The sequence below is a fragment of the Salvia splendens genome, chromosome 20, assembly GCF_004379255.2.
Source record: "Salvia splendens isolate huo1 chromosome 20, SspV2, whole genome shotgun sequence".
Classification (NCBI taxonomy): domain Eukaryota; kingdom Viridiplantae; phylum Streptophyta; class Magnoliopsida; order Lamiales; family Lamiaceae; genus Salvia; species Salvia splendens.
In genome coordinates this window covers 22,619,652-22,637,812 of record NC_056051.1, presented here as the reverse complement: position 1 = coordinate 22,637,812, position 18,161 = coordinate 22,619,652, and the positions used below count along the sequence as shown (strand labels likewise).

The 18,161-nt window shown below is 42.4% G+C and overlaps 3 protein-coding genes and 1 pseudogene across 3 annotated transcripts; all 4 read left to right on the top strand.

Moving 5' to 3' along the window:
- Nucleotides 1-2,835: 2,835 nt before the first annotated feature.
- Nucleotides 2,836-4,814, top strand: LOC121780682 (annotated as a pseudogene).
- Nucleotides 4,815-7,865: 3,051 nt separating this feature from the next.
- On the top strand, nucleotides 7,866-8,420 carry LOC121781679 (late embryogenesis abundant protein At1g64065-like). Its single transcript, XM_042179389.1, has one exon. It carries the CDS (start codon nucleotides 7,866-7,868, stop codon nucleotides 8,418-8,420), a length of 555 nt encoding a protein of 184 aa, XP_042035323.1.
- Nucleotides 8,421-9,235: 815 nt separating this feature from the next.
- LOC121781678 lies at nucleotides 9,236-9,760 on the top strand. Its single transcript, XM_042179388.1, has one exon. It carries the CDS (start codon nucleotides 9,236-9,238, stop codon nucleotides 9,758-9,760), a length of 525 nt encoding a protein of 174 aa, XP_042035322.1.
- A 4,620-nt stretch (nucleotides 9,761-14,380) lies between these two features.
- On the top strand, nucleotides 14,381-15,647 carry LOC121780632 (late embryogenesis abundant protein At1g64065-like). The gene is made up of 2 exons (XM_042178247.1): nucleotides 14,381-15,166; nucleotides 15,246-15,647. The coding sequence occupies exons 1-2, from the start codon at nucleotides 14,741-14,743 to the stop codon at nucleotides 15,450-15,452; spliced, it is 633 nt and encodes a 210-aa protein (XP_042034181.1). The 5' UTR covers nucleotides 14,381-14,740; the 3' UTR covers nucleotides 15,453-15,647.
- The last annotated feature ends 2,514 nt before the right edge of the window (nucleotides 15,648-18,161 follow it).

Below are 18,161 nucleotides of genomic sequence, written 5' to 3'. Positions count from 1 at the left end.
GTTCAGAAGTTCGGTCTCAGTATTCGACCGAACTGGGAGATAGTGGACTCATGCAGAACCTCCACGACCTCCACTACACGATCTATTTAGTGGTGTCAACTCATGCAGGGTCTCATGCAGGATAGCGGACCAAACAAAGAGATAGTGGACCCATGCAGGATCTCATGACCTCCACGACATCCACTACCTAGTTAGTGGTGATGCAAGCCACGACCTAGTTAGTGGTGATGCAAGCCACGATCTTAGTTCAATGTATAAATAGAACTTAGATCAGATAGATGAAGGGCTCTAGACATCAAATATCATATAGCAAGTCTGTATTTGTAAGCTGTAAACCAGATCAAGCAATACAATCTTGCCCTCCTTTCTTCCCGTGGACGTAGATTTACCTCAGTAAATCGAACCACGTAATTCCTTGTGTCGTGATCTATATTTTTCACCCGCATTTGTTACCATCAGAAACGTTACTAATAATTTCTAAGTCGGATACTCCTATATACGGTGCAAAAACACTCCTTAAAACAGTGTTTATAGTAGAGAACAAAAACACTACTTAAAATATACTCCATACTCCTTCTTCACTCCATTTAGTACAAAAATGTTTTCGATGTTAAAGTAATGGTGATAATTACTCTAAATTTCAAACCGTTAAGAAAGAATGTGTTTGAGCTTCGTCCACGATAGATAGTACCTTATAACTTTTCAATGTTATGGATATCATTTAAAGTACCAATATATTTTTGCAAAAGGTCACGTGGGCCTAAAGTACCAATATATTTTCGCAAAAGGTCATGTGGGCATAGGGCATGCTATGTATAAATAGTAATAGTGGTCAAAGAGTGTCCTGGCTTCTCACATAACTATCATATGATCTTCTTGTCTCCTGTGCTAAAACATCTTCCTCCACCTCCTCCTCCTCCGTCACTTTTGGAATCAAATTTGTTGGTGTAGGAAGCTGCATCTTTCTTATGCTCATATTATTATAAAAGATTAATTGAAGACTATGATTTCTCAACACTAGCGCTGCTAGTGCTCTGGTAGTCTCCATTCTTGACTCGAAGCTCAATAAGAATGCTGATAGGATGCGAGATCCTATCGAGTTTGTTGAGCACATGTAACGATGAATTTGTGAACAAGAAGCAATAAAACCAACCCTAACGTGAGGCTAGGGTTTCTAGAGCACCAAGATGAGAAAAAGTGTGTTTATTACTTTAATTCTCAATGACTCGATCTATGGGAATTCTACAATATATATAATTCCCCCTACTTGATTCGGACTTACGATTCGGGAAAGAATTAAGAAGAAAGCCCGAAAAGATTTGACTCTATCTTTTAAAATAAATAGTTCTGTAAATAAGGAAATAAATAAAAAACAAATCAAAATAAATCAAAACAATTCTATCTCTCATGTTGGACGTAATCTCGATACTTTGCGGGTCGAGATGCATTCCTCCTCGGTCGATCCTTCTTGGTCCCTCTATTCTTTGGTCTGCCTCTTGCCTCCGGCTCTGTGTCCCTGCTCTGCTCCGCTGTATCAAGTTGCATGGGCTCATGCAGCTCCATTTCGTCATCGGGCATGTCGCCACATACATCTGCACATATTTATACGATGAAGCAGAACAATCTAGAATCTATATCCATAATCAGCTTCTTTAACACATGTTAAGCAAATAGAATCTTGTTCTTCTTCACCACTCCATGCGCAACCACGTATCTCCATGTCCTTTGGTGGTCCTTCACCTCAGTCACAACATAATTCTCTTTAGGATTAGTTTCAGTGTGTATGGTGTAGTTGATTCCTCGTGCACCAGGTCGTCCAGCTCCATCAGCTGCCAACTCACTGCCATGCCGTTGTCCATCTTCCAACTCAGGTCCATGCTCTTTCTCATTCAACGTTGCTTTATCTTGAACTCGAGCTTCTCTCTAATCATGCTCTTCATGGTGTTTCTATAGCATGGATAACCCTTTTCACCACCTCTACTCTATCCGCCCGTTGTTAAATACTCCCTCCGTCCATGAAATATTGTCAAAGTTTGACTCGACACGAGTTTTAAGAAATGTGAAGAAAAGTGAGTTGAAAAAGTTAGTGGAATAAATGTCACATATTTATATATTTGTTTTATAATAAAATGTGAGTGTAAAAAGTTAGTGGAAAGTGGGGCCCATTACCTAAAATAGAATAAAAGCAAAGTTGGACAACTTTTCGCTGACGGACCAAAATGGTAAAACTGAACAACATTTCAGGGATGGATTGAGTATCTCATTTTTTCTTTTACTATCTTTAATAAGTAGATTTCACATTTCATTCATATTTTATTATGAGTATAAAATTACGTGAATATAAAAATAGAATCTGTGATCTACTAAGCTTTTATATTTTACTTTCTTTTATAAAATCAAACAAATTCTTAAAACGTAAAAATTTCATATTTCATTCGCATTTTATTATGAGTATAAAATTACATGAATATAAAACTAGAATCCGTAATCTACTAAGCTTTTATATTTTACTTTCTTTTATAAAATCAAACAAATTCTTAAAACGTAAAAATGAAACATTTGTTGCCGGATGAGGAGGAATATTCTTGGTTTTTGACCCCCTGGGGATATCTTCAAAGTTTTATCTTAGGAAAATGATTGAAGAGTTGTTTCCGTAAAACATTTTTCTAAAATTTGTTAACATTAACTGAGGGCAGACTCCTCTGTTGGATATTTGACACACAAAATATAAAATCACTCAACAAGAATAGAATATGGAGGATAAGTATTAATAGGCTTTTCACAAAAGAGTTACAAAATACATTCAAAAGTGCTTCAGCACTACAAAAACTTTCACTTTCTTTCTAACTTGAGCTACGACTCTTTCTCTCTTAACTCACTCTCTTCTCTTTTCTTTCTTAACTAATGATTACAATGAACAGCAAGGACTCCTATTTGTATGTAAATAAAGTTGATAGTATAGCTAACACATCCATGCTACGTGTCCTAACTAGTTTAATTAGGAAGACATCATATAATGACCACATACTCCACCGCCTTACACGTAATGCAATTGTGGCTTCCTTTTAGCCATGAAGAACACAATGTTAATTCAAAAGTCCACCACTAATCTTCAAGTTGATGATGCACCTGCTCATCACCTACTCATCATCTCCAACAAAGCTATGTTTAGCAATCAACATCCTCCACGCATTACCCTGTCGGCAATGCAACGTTTTTGGTAGAATGTACGGTGGAAATGTTGAATTGAAAAGAATCACGTGCTCTATAAAAAGTGATTTATGATTTACACAAATCATTCATTCGAAAACATCCAAAATGGAAAAAACCATTGTTCTCTACTCCTCGGTGCAGCATTGAACACCATGTTAGCGCTAGCCAGCTTCATCTCCAAACACCACCCCACCCTCCCCATCACACTCATCAGCACCGCCGACGCCGCCTCCACCCCTCCCTCCGTCACATACCGCCGCCTCCCCGACCTGGCCCCGCCTCAACCACCAATCAAAAACCCCGTCGAATCCTTCTTCGAAACCCACCGCCTCCACAAGCCCAACCTCCGCGCCGCCCTGGTAGAAATCTCCGAGAAATCACGAATCGCAGCTCTGGTCCTCGATATCTTCTGCAACGCCGCGTTCCACGTCTCGGCCGCCCTCGGCATCCCCACCGACTTCTACGTCTCCAACGGCTCACCCGGCGCGGCAGTGTTTTTGAACTTTCCCACCATGGACGAGACCCTTGATGTAGACATCGGAGACATGAACGACTACCTTCACTTCCCCGGCTTCCCCGCCATCCACTCCACGGTTATGCCGGCGTTCATGTTTTTCCGCCGGAGTAATGCCTACAAACATTTTCTGGATACTGCCAAGAACATGAGGGAATCATGATTCATGGGGCGTCCTCACCAACGGATTCGACGGTATCGAACTCGGACCAAAACATGCCATTGAAAACGGCCTATCCGTCCCAAACGGGCCGACTCCGCCGCTTTTCTTAGTCGGCCCGCTGATTCCGAAACTCAATCCAGTTGTAGATCATGATTGCCTTCGCTGGCTCGATGCGCAGCCGAGCAAAACCGTCGTCTTCCTCTGCTTCGGGAGGAGGGGTTTGCACTCCGCCGAGCAGTTGAAAGAGACGGCGGTGGCGCTGGAGAGAAGCGGCCATAGATTCCTCTGGTCGGTGAGGAATCCGCCGGGGAAGGGCGGAGATGTTCCGAATCTGGAGGAGATTCTGCCGGAGGGGTTTCTGGAGAGGACAAAAGAGAAGGGATTTGTGGTGAGGTCTTGGGCCCCGCAGTCGGAGGTGCTGAGTCACGAAGCGGTGGCCGGCTTCGTGACTCACTGTGGGAGGAGCTCGGTGATGGAGGCGGTGTCGAGTGGGGTGGCGATGATCGCGTGGCCGATCGACGCCAAGCAGAAGATGAATAAGGTTTTTCTGGTGGAGGAGATGAAGGCGGCGCTGCCGCTGGATACGGGTGAGGGTGGGTTGGTCACGGCGGACGAGTTGGAGAGGCGGGTGAGGGAGTTGATGGACGCAACCACGGGGAGAGCGATCCGCCACCGAGTCGCGGAGATGAAAGCCTCCGCGGCCGCGGCGGTGGGAGAGAACGGATCGTCGGTGCTTGCTTTGCATAAGTTTATTAATGATTGTTGCGGCCGCGCTGATGGTTAATTAGCTGTTTGTTCTTTGTGTTTTTTTAGTTACAATGAAATGTTACTCATTTCATTTCAGATTTTCAGAGTCATGTAATCCTATTAGTACTACTACTAAATAAGGTTCCAATAAAATAATAAAAAAATGTGTTTGATCTTCGTCCGCGAACTTTTAATTCGTTTTCTTGCACAACTTTTAATTATCTCTTTTGTTAAATGTGCTCAGGATTTGATGTTGGTTGTGTATATTATTGGTAGACAGATGAAATGGTTGTTAGTATTAATTATCTCTTCGTCCGCGAAATGGTTGTTTGATATTAATGGTTGTAGTTGAGAGGTGCATTTATGCAGATTTGAATACGTTATTATTCATTTTAGAGCATCCACCGTGGGCCCCTAAGGGTGCCCTAAAGCCAGCCCTATGCACCGCCATGTCAGCATTTTATCCTCCTCCTCTTCCACCTGCAGTGGAGCGCCCTAAGCATTTTACAATTATTTTATTAATTAATTTAAATGCTTTCAAATATATAAATGCAAACTTAGAAAAAAACACAACGATTAACTAAGAATTGCAAAAAATTCATTGATTACAAAAAAAAAGTTACATGGGTTAGAAATAAAAAAATTTGACTATCCTACAAAAGCCCCAACTTCTGGCTCAACTCATCGATCAACCTCTGGAGGAATTCGGCTCTGGCCTGATCCGTACACTTCATAAGTGCGTTGTGCGTATCCAACAACGTCCGTGCCATCGAGGCCGTTTCCAAATCCGCGTAGGCAAGTGTCGCCTGGGTCGGGGTCGGGATTGGCGATGGGGGGCGGCGGCCGAGGAGGATTTCGCCTTCGCCTTCCCCTTGTTCTTCGCAGCCTTGACGCCTATGGGACGCCGCCGGGAGGACATAGGTGTGCCGGAAGTCTCTTCCTCCGTGCACGTCTTGTTGAGGTCCACCGGACGAGTTCCGCTTTCGCTGGTCGTGTAACCACCAGTGTCGGTGGTCTTCGTCCTCTTCGCCGCACCGGTGTGCAGATTCCCGCCTTGGAACTTCTGCTTGTCCCTCAAGCGCGCCCAGATGTTGAAATGCTTGAAGTCGCCGTACATGGACTGGTACGACAACAGCTCTCTATCGCACACGTCGCTCAAGCTTTCGCCGCTTCCCTGATCCCTCGAGCACTTCTCGTACTCCGCCGCGAACAGGTTGACTTGCTTCTTCACCTGATCCCAGTGCTTGCGGAGCTGCTCCGATTGGCGCTTGTACGCGCTCGGCGGCTTCACCTCATTATAGCGCTCGGCGATGCGCTCCCAGTACGCGAGCTGCTTTTGGTTGTTCGCGAATATCGGGTCCTCCGATATATCCACCCAACACCTCAACAAGACGAGGGTTTCATCCGGCTGGTCGTTCGTACGGCCGGGGGCGTACTCTTCACAAGTTGTCGGAGGTGTCAACTTGTGCGCCCGGTGCTTGGTCCGCTTTTTTCTGGCGGGGGAAGCGGCGGCGGTGGCGCGACGGGAAGCGGCGGCAGGGCGAGTTGGAGACAACTCCATGTCGGAGAGACCGTACGAATCAGTACTGAAGTCCGGATCGTACTGCGTGTTGGCGTCGAACGACCGATATTCACCAGGTTGTGTACCCGGCCACCGTGCGCCATCTCCAAACATCGGGCTACTAGGACTTGAGTATCCACCGGAATCCATTTTATAGCGTAATTTGAGAGTTTAAAAGTTAATCAAAAAGTTACAAATGAAAAGTGAAGCTGGGGTATATATATAACAAAATTTTTGAATTTTAAAAAAAAAAACTAAAACGCGTTGCATCGTCTGCGCCATCGTCTGCGCTTCATCTGCGCGGACGATGACCTATCGTCCGCGCTTCATCTGCGTCGCCCACAGTGGGTGGACGATAGCGCGGACGATGACCTATCGTCCGCGCTTCATCTGCGTCGCCCACAGTGGGTGGACGATAGCGCGGACGATGACCTATCGTCCGCGCTTCATCCGCGGACTAAGCGTCGGGCGGGGACGACGCATCGTCCGTCGTCCGCGGAGCCACAGTGGCGGACGATAGCACGCCCGATGCATTGGGCGCGCTGTCATCCGCCTCACTGTGGATGGCCTTAGAGCGTAACATGTAGCGTAATGCATTGGGCGCGCTATCGTCCGCCACTGTAGATGGCCTTAGAGCGTAACATGTAGCGTAACTTATTTATATCCACTGTAGATAAAATTTCAGTAGATTTAGAATCACTATTTTTTGTGACAAATAATGCAAGAACAAATAATTTTCAGTAGGTTTAGAACAAATTCAGATCACTAATAAAGTCAATTTTAACTTGTGTTTAGTTATGTGTAACTGGACCTATTTTGAAGTTGGGCCATCACTTCTTATGTCGACCAAGTCGAAGTTCACAGCTCTGTTGGGCTATTAATACATTTCTTAAAAAATTATACTGCTACAACTCTAATTTATAATTAATTATATAAATTCCAACTACATAATTTGATTTATTAATTGAATAAATAAATTGTAATTTAGTGTAATAATTGTTTAAAATGATAATATATGTATACTTTATATTAATTTAAAATTAATGTCAAATGTACAATTAGTATGTGAGTTTGGAATTAATATAAATAGTTGGATTCACATCTAATTAGATAACAAAATTTTAATTTGATTATAAAATTTTATTCGTTAAGTATTACTGTAATATTTGATTTCTTATATGATAAGCATGCATGCACTTTTATTTTATGCGTATTATTTAACTATAATAGTTAGAAATGACATTTTATGCAGGTGCAGGCCGATAGCACTATCATCTCGTTTTGCGAAAAAAGAACTCGTCAACTCGGCTTAAGAAATGGTTTTACAGTTTCTGTTTTTCGTAGTTCTGTTTATACTCTTCCTTCAATTTTCTTTTTGATTGTATTACATCCAAAATTTTATTTCTTATAATCAAGACCTATATGAAAAGCAATTAAAACCCCCATAAATTGAAAGATACGTTCTCTCTCAAATTGGTTTACAAACCTTCACAAAGCTATAGCGTACTACTTGGGCAAACAACAAATTAGCTGGCCCTTTTCCATAGAATATTACACCAACTTTCTTCATTTGGTATAAAATTGCCATACCCTTCTCACCTCCCCCATTCCATCTCCCAAAACTCATCATTCATCAAATCATCCCCTAAAAGGAAAAAATCCTAAAAATGCCTCCACCAACAAACACACCAAACCCCGCCGCAAAACGTAGAAAATGCTTAATCTACATTGCCCTTGCAATCCTACTCCAAACCCTAATCATAGTAGCCTTCGTTCTAATCTTCATGCGCATAAAATCCCCCAAACTCCGCTTCCGCTCCGTCACAGTCGACAGTCTAACGGCGAACTCGGCGTCTTTCAACGCCAGACTCACCGGAGAAGTGGCAGTGAAGAACGCGAATTTCGGGAAATTCAAATATCCCGAGAGCACCGTCTCGTTTCTCTACCGGGGAAGCAGCGTTGGAACCGCTCGGATTCCGAGCGGCCGGGTGAAGGGGCGGGATACGGAGAAGATGAACGTGACGGTGGCGGTGGAGGCGAAGAATGACCGGAATTTGGGCGGCGACGTGAGCTCCAGTAAGGTAACGTTGAGTAGTAAAGCGACGGTGGAAGGGAAGGTTCATCTGTTTAATGTTATCAAGAGGAAGAAGACGGCGACGATGGATTGCACCATGGATGTTGATACCAAGACTCGAGTGGTTCAGAATTTGAGATGCGATTGAAGATCGGATTGCACACTGCAGCTTTGTATTTAAAATTCTTGTGCTTTTCTTAGTTTATTTTGGATTTTCTTTTTTTTTCATTTAAAAAACATGAACTTTACTTTTGATTGGAATATTGTTGCCTTGTTGTGTGGTATGTAACATGTGATTAGTGATTTGGATATTTGAGTGATTATTTTATTTTTATTATTTATTGATCTTAGTAATTAAGCTACCAAAAGTAATTTTTCGAGTCACAATTGCAGCATGTTTTGTATTAAAAATGTTTCTGATCTCACCAATAACAGGCCAATAACATATTATTGACAAAATGAAAAATTTTATAAGTTGATAACGGGAAATATCATCAAAATTTTAATTTTTCTAATGATTCTTGAATCGATATTGCAACCGGAAAAAATTCAATATAAATAAAAGAAAAAATAAGTAAATTTAATCAATAGAGTTAATTAAATTCTGAAGTTCGTAAAATAAAGATCCAACCAAAAAACTGCTTAAATTAAAATGAATATAGATCTAATGAAACGAAAAATTATAAAAAGAACCTAGGAACTAAATGCATAGGTATAATAACCTAAACAAAAAATATTAGTATAAGGAGTAAGGACCTCCAAATGTGTTATGTCTTAAATAAGTACATAAGATAAAACTGATATACTTTGTTTTGGAAACTGGTTTATTGTGGTCCAACCAAAAAGCTAAAGCTAATTAAAGTTGTCTTAATCCTCAATCTTCGAACATTTTCCAACATATAACTTTCCTTCGTTTGGATCTCCAAATACCGAAGAAAGAAATCCCTACCCAAAAAACCCAAAATGCCTCCACAAACAAAACCACAAACCCCAACAAACAGTGGAAAATTCTTATTCTATATCATTGAAGCAATAGCTGTCCAAACCATAATCATAGTCACAATCCTCCTAATATTGTTGCACAAAACACCCCCTAAACTCCGCTTCCAAACCCTAACCGTCGAAAGGCTAACGTTGAACACGACGTCGTTCAGCATCAGGCTCGATGGCGAGGTGATTCTGAAAAACCCTAATTTCGGGCAGTTCAAGTTCCCCGAGGGCAAGATCGTCATTCTCTACCGGAACAACTCCTTCGGAGGCGCCGTTATCTCAGCCGGAAGGGCGAAAGCGAGGTCTACTGAGAAGATGAACGTGACGGTGGTGGCGGAATCCAAGGATTTCGGCGGCGAAGGGAAGATGACGTTGTCTAGCAACGCGGTTTTGAATGGTAGAATTAGTGTTAGTAAGCGAAAAGTGAAGGCGACGATGAATTGCACCATGGATGTAGATACGAGGAGAGGCTTGATCGATCAATTCAAATGCGACTGAGAGTTGAAATATTTTTTTTGTAAGTGATAGAAATCCATGGAGACTTATTGTCGATTAAGCTCTTTGTGTGAGATATTATTATATTCATTTTTATGTTTCAATTGCCAACACTCTCCTTCAAACCCTTCAAGGTGAAGGGGTTGTGTGGAATATTATTATATTCATTTTTATGTTTCAATTGCCAACACTCTCCTTGAAGGGGTTGTGTGGGATATTATTATATTCATTTTTATGTTTCAATTGCCAACACCCTCCTTCAAACCCTTCAAGGTGAAGGGGTTGTGTGGGATATTATTATATTCATTTTTATGTTTCAATTGCCAACACCTTCCTTCAAACCCTTCAAGGTGAAGGGGTTGGACTTTTTTATGATCGATTGGACAATCGGCCCAAATTTTCAGCCCAGTTATACTGTTGGGTCAGTCATGGGGTTGGACTTTTTTATGATCGATTGGACAATCGGCCCAAATTTTTTTCGATCGGTTAGACCACTGGCCCAAATTTTCAACTCAGTTATATTGCTGGGTCAGTCATTTTTTTTCGGTTTCAGCTCAGATATACTGCTGTGTCAGTTAAATATGACCCACAGACGGCGACCCGCTCTGATACCATGATAGAAATCCATGGGTTCCATCTTAAAACCAATTGGTGATAAGTGAAGAGACCCATGAGACTTATATAGTGGATTAAGCTTTTGTGTACACCGATATGTGATATTATTATATTCATTTTTATGTTTAAATTGCCAACAGTAAGAAATTATATTTGAAATTGTTTCGGTTAATGGTTTCATTTAGACTAAACTTATTTTGGACGATTTAATTGCGATTATTTCTTAAGTTGCTGCTTGCCGAATAGTGTCTGCATATCAAAAATATATCGGGTGCGCATTAAATATCTTCCAAACAGTCCCTTTCATTCTACTCCCTCGGTCCACCATTTAAAGAACTCTTTTGACTTGACACGAGTTTTAATTTGTGAAGAAAAGTAAAAGGAGAAAATGAGTGGAATGTGGAACCTATTTAAAGTATTAGTTTTATAATAAAGTAAATGATTTTATAAATCGTGGACAAACCAAATGGCAAAATGGCTCTTTAAACGATTGATAGAGGGAGTAACAATACTCCTAATTCTAGTTTATAGATTAGGAATCGGTTGTCTTAATCTTATATTTTGGCGAGAATCAGTATATATACTGATACATATGCGGAGAGGCATTGTTGCATTATTGGACATGAAATTTTATTCTTTCTCCTAAATCTTGTAAACTTAGCATGCGAATATCATGAGATCTGTAAACTGATCCATAAGCATCCGCAGCGGTGGCGGTTGGCGCCACCGCCGTCCGTGCCAGCGGCAAGGCGAAGGACCGCCACCGCTGCAACCGCGCCGCTGGCACGGCGCTGCTCGATGTATCGAGCACGTCCGTGCCAGCGGACGCACACGTGGCGGTCTCCCATTCGCCAACGGCATAGCCGTTGGTTTCAAACATTTTTTTATTTTTTTTTAAAAAAAATCGGATTTTTATTAAAAAAATCGATAAAAAATAAAAATAAAAATTTTCACTTCCCCAAAAAATTATATCCGTTTATAACCGTTTTTCCCCACTTTTTAATTTTTTTTTTATTTTTTTTACCCCAAAAATACACACTTTCATCTATAAATACCCCCAATTTCACTCCAAAAAATTCACACTTTCACTACACAATTCTCATCATCAATCTCTCATATCCATTTTCATCTTCCTCTCACACCCTACAACACCACTATGTCCGGTAACGACGACAACCCAAGCGGCTCTCACGGTTGGAACCCCGAATGGTTCGGTTCGCAACCGTTTCATAGTCCGGAAACGGAATATTCGGCCCCTCCTCTCACCCAAGATTCGGGCGTTCCGAGTGGCTACCGGCCATACCCAATCGACGATCAAGGTGCCTCCGATGGGCGCTACGGGTGGACACCGGAGCCTAGGCCTCGCGCCCCTTCCCAAATGCCGAATCCTCCATCTCGCGCCGGTGTCCGCACACCGTACTCACCGGCGGAGATGGAAAGATTGTTCAAGGCGTACTTGGAAATCTCCGAAGATGCGGTGGTTGGAACGAACCAATCCGGCGATCACTTTTGGTGGCGCGTCTCTAGCCGGTACAATGCACACCGGCCGCCGGGAACGATCGAGCGCAACGAGAGTATGGTGCGCAACTGCATCGGCCGAGCCAACGAAGAAATTGGCAAGTTCAACGGCTATTTCATCCAGGAGTCCCGGAATGCCGGGAGCGGCCGAAGCGAGGTCGACATCATCACCGCCTCGCTGAGCACCTACCAATCCATGAACGGTAAGTCGTTCAAATATCTTAACGTTTGGCAGGAGACGCGGACGCACCCGAAGTATAAGGGAGGCATAACATCCTCCTCTAGCGGCTCCTCCAAACGCTCACGGTCGGCATCCCTATCCGACGCCGGCGAAGAAGTGGCTAGCCAACTCGCCGAAGCTAACTTGGGTAGCCCCGATGCCCAACCAAGCGGTTCCCGACGCCGACCGCAAGGTAGGAAGAAGGCGGCGGCCGAACGACGTCGCGCCGCGACTCCATCTGCCCCTGCTCCCGAACCCGCACCCTATGTTCCACCTCCACCCCCGAACAACTCGTTGTGGGCCCTTTTGGCCCAACTCAATATGGCCGATAGGTCAACTATGACCCCCACGCAACTTCAAACGCACGAGTCCATGATATTGGGTCTCCAAAAACAATTGGGGTTGGTGCCGCCGGATACGTAGTCTTCCTCGGGTTATATTAGCCAATAATTATGTAATTTTTAATTTTTAGGAGTTTAATTATGTAATTTTTAATTTTTAGTATTTTAATTATGTAATTTTTAATTTTTAGGATTTTAATTATGTCTTTTTATTTTATTTGTAATTTGTTATTTTTATTGTGGTTTTTTTAATGAATTTTAGTATTATGAAAATGTTTTTGTGTAATTGAATTTTATATTAATTGTGCTCGTCCTTGCGGAAGAGCACAGTTGTGGGTGTTGTGCTCTTGCCAGAGAGCAGGCATGAATAGTACCGCCCGGGCCCACAACCGTGCCGCTGGCAAGAGCACGGTTGTGGATGCTCTAAGCAATCTACCGAAACTCGTAAAAACAGCATGCGAAGGATAAATTAGAACAACCGTACAATTTAATTAGCACAATCATACAATAGAATTAACGTATGTTAGAAACTCAATCACATAAGTTATAAACTCAATCTGCATATAGTTGAAGCACAATATTTAAAAAATCTAAAAAAATACAATCCGTACATATTATATACTCCCTCCCTATGTCCCACTTAAGATTACACGTTTTACTTTTTAGTTTGTCCCAAGTAAAATAACACATTTCCTTTTTTAGAAACTTTCTTTCTCCAATTAATACACTCAACCACTTTTTCCCACTCCAATTAAAATATTCATATCTCTTTCTCTCTCTGTTTTAATACTTTCACCCACATTTTCTCTCCAATTAAATATATTAACCAATAACTCCTAAAATCCTGTGTCGGCTAAGAAATGTGTCATCTTAGCCGGGACGGAGGGAGTAGTACAAAATGTACAGTCCTTCCAGATTTAAGCGATATTACGTCAAAATTTTAAAGATATGTGATAATATTTTAAAGAATATAGGCCACAAATGATAGTACTCCTTCCATTTCTGAAAATTTGTCGCTTGTTTCCATTTTTGTCCGTCTCTAAAAATTTGTCACCTTTCACTTTTAGCATTTTTGGTAGTGGACTTCACATTCCACTAACTCATTCTCACTCACATTTTATTATAAAATTAATATATAAAAATAGGACTTACATATATCTAATTTTTTCACCCATTTTTTATTATATTTCTTAAAATTCATGTTGGGTCAAATGGTTACAAGTTATGGGGATGGAGGGAGTAAAATTGAGAGACTAAAAAATTAATTTTCTTTAATTAAAGTTAGCACATGCATTCCAGTGGAACCCATGTGTTGATTCCATTCGAGTTAGAGAGGCATACTTCGAACGTATAAACTTAAATAGATCATTAAGGTCTCAATCCAAGGAAATTTCCTTCTGGTCCCAATTTTGAAATTGAGTCATCTCAGTGGACAATATGAAAGCAAAATTTATACAAACAAAATGCTAAAGGACCTACATCACGCGTTTAGTACTTTTTCCTTTCTACATCACACATCACAATTCTCAACTAACATATTTTTACATTTACTAGTATTTGTTTTATAAATATACTATAGCGTTGGACACATCTATAAAGAATATATGACTTTAATTTTGAAACATAGTTTCTTACTTTCTTATAATTATCTTCACAATAACGTAAGTGGAGTACGTAAATCATGCCAGTGGCGGATCCAGAAATTTCATATTGAGAGTGCGATAAATAATTATATTCATTTGAAAATATAAAATTGAATCGATATTTTTTCGGCTATGTCAATTTTTCTATCAAGTCATTCCATTAAATAAAAACAATTATTTTTAGGGCTATTACTTGAAAAATTTTCAGTATTAAATTATAAGTTTTTTTAGATATTTATATAACAAAGGCGGAATCGATCCCAGGTCAGTGCTGTGGAAGGGTGATGCATATACCACTAAGCTACTTCCATATTTTGGTGATACACTGTACCCCTTATTCTTAATTGAATCGCCAGTGAATCATGCACATGACTCATCATCTCATGTCACTATTTCCTCTTGATATGATACTTTCTTCCTTAACCAAATCTCTACCTACAAATGAAGTGTTTTGAATATCATTATGTATTTGTATTTGTATGGATTAATAAAATAAATTAAAACATACATATATTCACATCAAACTTTTCCGCACATATCTCCCCACTAAACTTCTGCATTCAATGCTGTGAACCACCCTTATCATTTCTATTTTTCAATTATCAGCGAATCAAGTCTCAAGTCCCCTTCGCTTCAACAATATTGAATGCCGGAAGACAACCGAGAGCTCCGCCGCCGGAGACGAAAGAGATGCTTAATGTACCTCCTCCTCCTCGCCGTCTTCAAAATCGGAATCATCCTCCTCCTAACCCTCACCCTCATGAGAATCCGTACCCCCAAGTTCCGCGTGAGCTCCGCCGCATTCGGCGCCTTCACCTACTCCGCCGCCGCCGACCCCTCGTTCGACATCACGCTCTACGCCGAGCTCGCCGTGAAGAACACCAACTTCGGCCGCTACAAGTTCGACTCCACCACCGTGTACTTTTCCTACGACGGCGCCGACGTGGGGTCCGCGCTGGTCCCTGGGTGGACCGCGAGGGCACGCTCGACCCGGAAGATCAGGGTTCAGGTGGTGATAGAAATCTTTCATCCTAAACCTAAACCAATTGATGATACGAGGAGGCGCATGAAGGTTATATAGTGGTTTCATTTCTCTCTTTATACTGGCGTGGGATATTGTTATAGTTGTTTTTTCTTTCTTCTGCCAACAGGTGGAGCTGTCATCGGCCGGGTTGGCAGACCGGGTTCAGGTGAAGCGCGATTTGGAGGCGGGGGTGCTTCCGCTGAATAGCCGGGCGGCGGTGAATGGGGAGGTGGAGGTGTTGCGGGTGTTTAAGAGGAAGAAGACGGCGGAGATGGATTGTTTTCTTGCCATTAATTTGGTTGAGAGAAGTACTGGATATTTGAGCTGCCAGTAGCTATACACTATACTATACATTAATTATTTATGGAGTTGGTGTATATGTGTGTTAATTTATGTTTCTACAATAAAGTTTTAAGTGCTTTCTTATTGGAAAATTCTTGATGTTTTTGTCTAGCCAATTGTGATTGCGGAATTTGTTGTGTCATTTATTATTAAAATAAAATATTGATCAAAATTGTGGATTGTGTAATTATTGCTTTTTTGGAATATTTGCATTGAAATTAATCCACGTGATTATAATTTGGAAGCATTACGCAATAAAAATCCAATTCATATGATTAATATTTGACACTAATGCCGTGATTAAGAATTGACAAGAATTCATACTCATTTGTTAAGTAAAAAACATTTCTTTTCGACGCGAATCATCGGCCATCTCTATAAATATAAACAAGCACAAAAGAGGAAGATTTGATTATAAAAACGACAATTGGGTGGATGAATATTTTATGTAGAAGTGTTTTCCACATACAAATATGAACAAATTACAAATTGTTCAACGGCGAGCATCCACTACGATGTCCCTCCACCGTCCCTTAAACTACTATTTGAGGGCTCCACTGTACTTTTTTACTTCATCTCTTAACTAAGGGACGGAGCGTTAACCGTCACTTAAACCGTCCCTTAAATTACTATTCATTCAATTTCATTTTTATTTTTATTTCCAACCCAATTCAATTAAAACAAACACACTTCATTAAAAAACACACAACATAAAAAAAATTTCAACTTAAAATTTAAAAAACACACACACAATTAAAATCCTAAAAAATTAAACGTTGCATAATTTAAAATACAAATTTAAAGAAAATAAAAAAACTACTCCGCCGGCAAATCATCCTCCGAAGGCGGTCGAGGTGGAGGGGGAGTCGGAAGGCCAAGTTGTGCTGCCATATGCACAATTCCGTTCCACCAGGCCGCGTATTGGGAGGGTGAGAAGTGGGAAGTGTCCGCCATTGTGGCGGTCATGTACACCGCCATAAGGGTGTTCGAGCCTCCCCCCCGTGCCCGCCTGGCTTGATTCGCCTCGGCGCTTCCTCGCTCTAGCCGCCTTCACCGCCTTCGTCCCTTGCGGCCGACGGCGCCCACGGCTGGATCCCCCGTCATCGCCGGCCGTACCTGCAAACTCCTGCGGTACACTCTCTTGTCCGCCGCTGCCCTCACCGGTGTCACCAGACAAGTATTGGCCACTCGTCGTGTGCTTCATGCGCTTCGAGGTTGAGCCCGAGCTGGAGCGGACACCGCCGACCCACCGTTCCTCGTCCTTGACAGCCTGCCAAACATCAACAAATTTGAATTGTTTGCCGGTGTCCTGGTTGTAGACGCGCAAAGCCGCCCTCAGAATGTCAGCTCCCGTGGCGCCGCTTCGGTCGAGTAGATGCCACATAATTTTTTGACCTGTCTGCCGACTCGGTCAAAGTGAGAGCGGAGCATTTTATATGTGCGCTTGCGGGAGCCTTGCGGCTTGATCTGGTGGTAGAGCTCGCAGACCTTTTCCCAGAAACACTTCCGGGGTTGTTGATTCCTGACGATGGGATCGTACGAGACGGTAACCCAGGCGTTGTACACCGCCAGCATTTCGAGGTTGCTGTACGGATGCCGGCCTAGATCCTCTTCCTCTTCCTCTTCCTCTTCCTCTTCCTCTTCCTCCTCCTCCTCCTCCTCCTCGCCCGCCTGGGGTTCCGCTCTGGAGCTTCCACCGCCTCGGCCCCCTCCACCGCCTCGGCCTATTCCCGGCGTGAGATCAACGCGAAAATCCTCCCGAATCTAGGATAATCCCTGCGAATACCGTGGGGCGGAGGGACGGGCATATGCATCCACGTCAAAATTGGGTGGTTGGTACCACCCAGTGTGTTGATCATGGTCTCCCAATCGACGAACCGGAACCACCCAGTGTGTTGATCATGGTCTCCCAATCGACGAACCGGAACCACCCAGTGTGTTGATCATGATCTCCCAATCGCCGAACGCGTTGAGATCCCACCCGCCGGAGCCTCCACCGCCGGAGTTGCCGTCACCGGACATCTTGTGATGAGTTGTTAGATTAAAATTGGAGAGGAAATTGAGATGATTTAGGAAGAATAGATGTGTAGTTGTGTGTGAAATGAGGATGAATTAGGAGTATTTATAGAGTTAAAAAATTAATTAAAAAATAATAATAAAAAGAAAAAACGGTAATATTACCGTTCGTAATTTTTTTTATTTTTTTATTTTTTTTTAAAAAAATTGAATTTTTTTTAAAAAAATATTTATTGCTTCATCGTGTGACGACGCCCACTCGCGGGTCGGCGAGTGGGCGTCACGCACGATGCAGGGGCGCGCCACGTCGCCAGGGCGCGTGGCGAGACAATCCGTCGCTTGTCTTGCAGGCACGGGACCCGGGACTGTTCGGCGAGCTGCAACGCGTCACGCGAGCGATCCGTCTCTCTTCGACGGATCGCGGGACGCCGGCGCGCCGCGTAGTGGATGCTCTGATACCATTTCATTTGTGCTTCGTGGGTGAACATTCACTTTAGCCCGGTTTCATGGGCTGGCCCGACCCGACTTGGAAACGGACGGAGTGCTAAAAAGAGTATCCAGAAAATAATTAGGCCGCTTTTCAGAAATTAAACTCTTTTTACGGGCTGCATTGACCCGATTACCCGGCTGTTCCTTTCCAATTTGAGGACATCTATAAATATAACGAATCTCTCACTCTCAATGT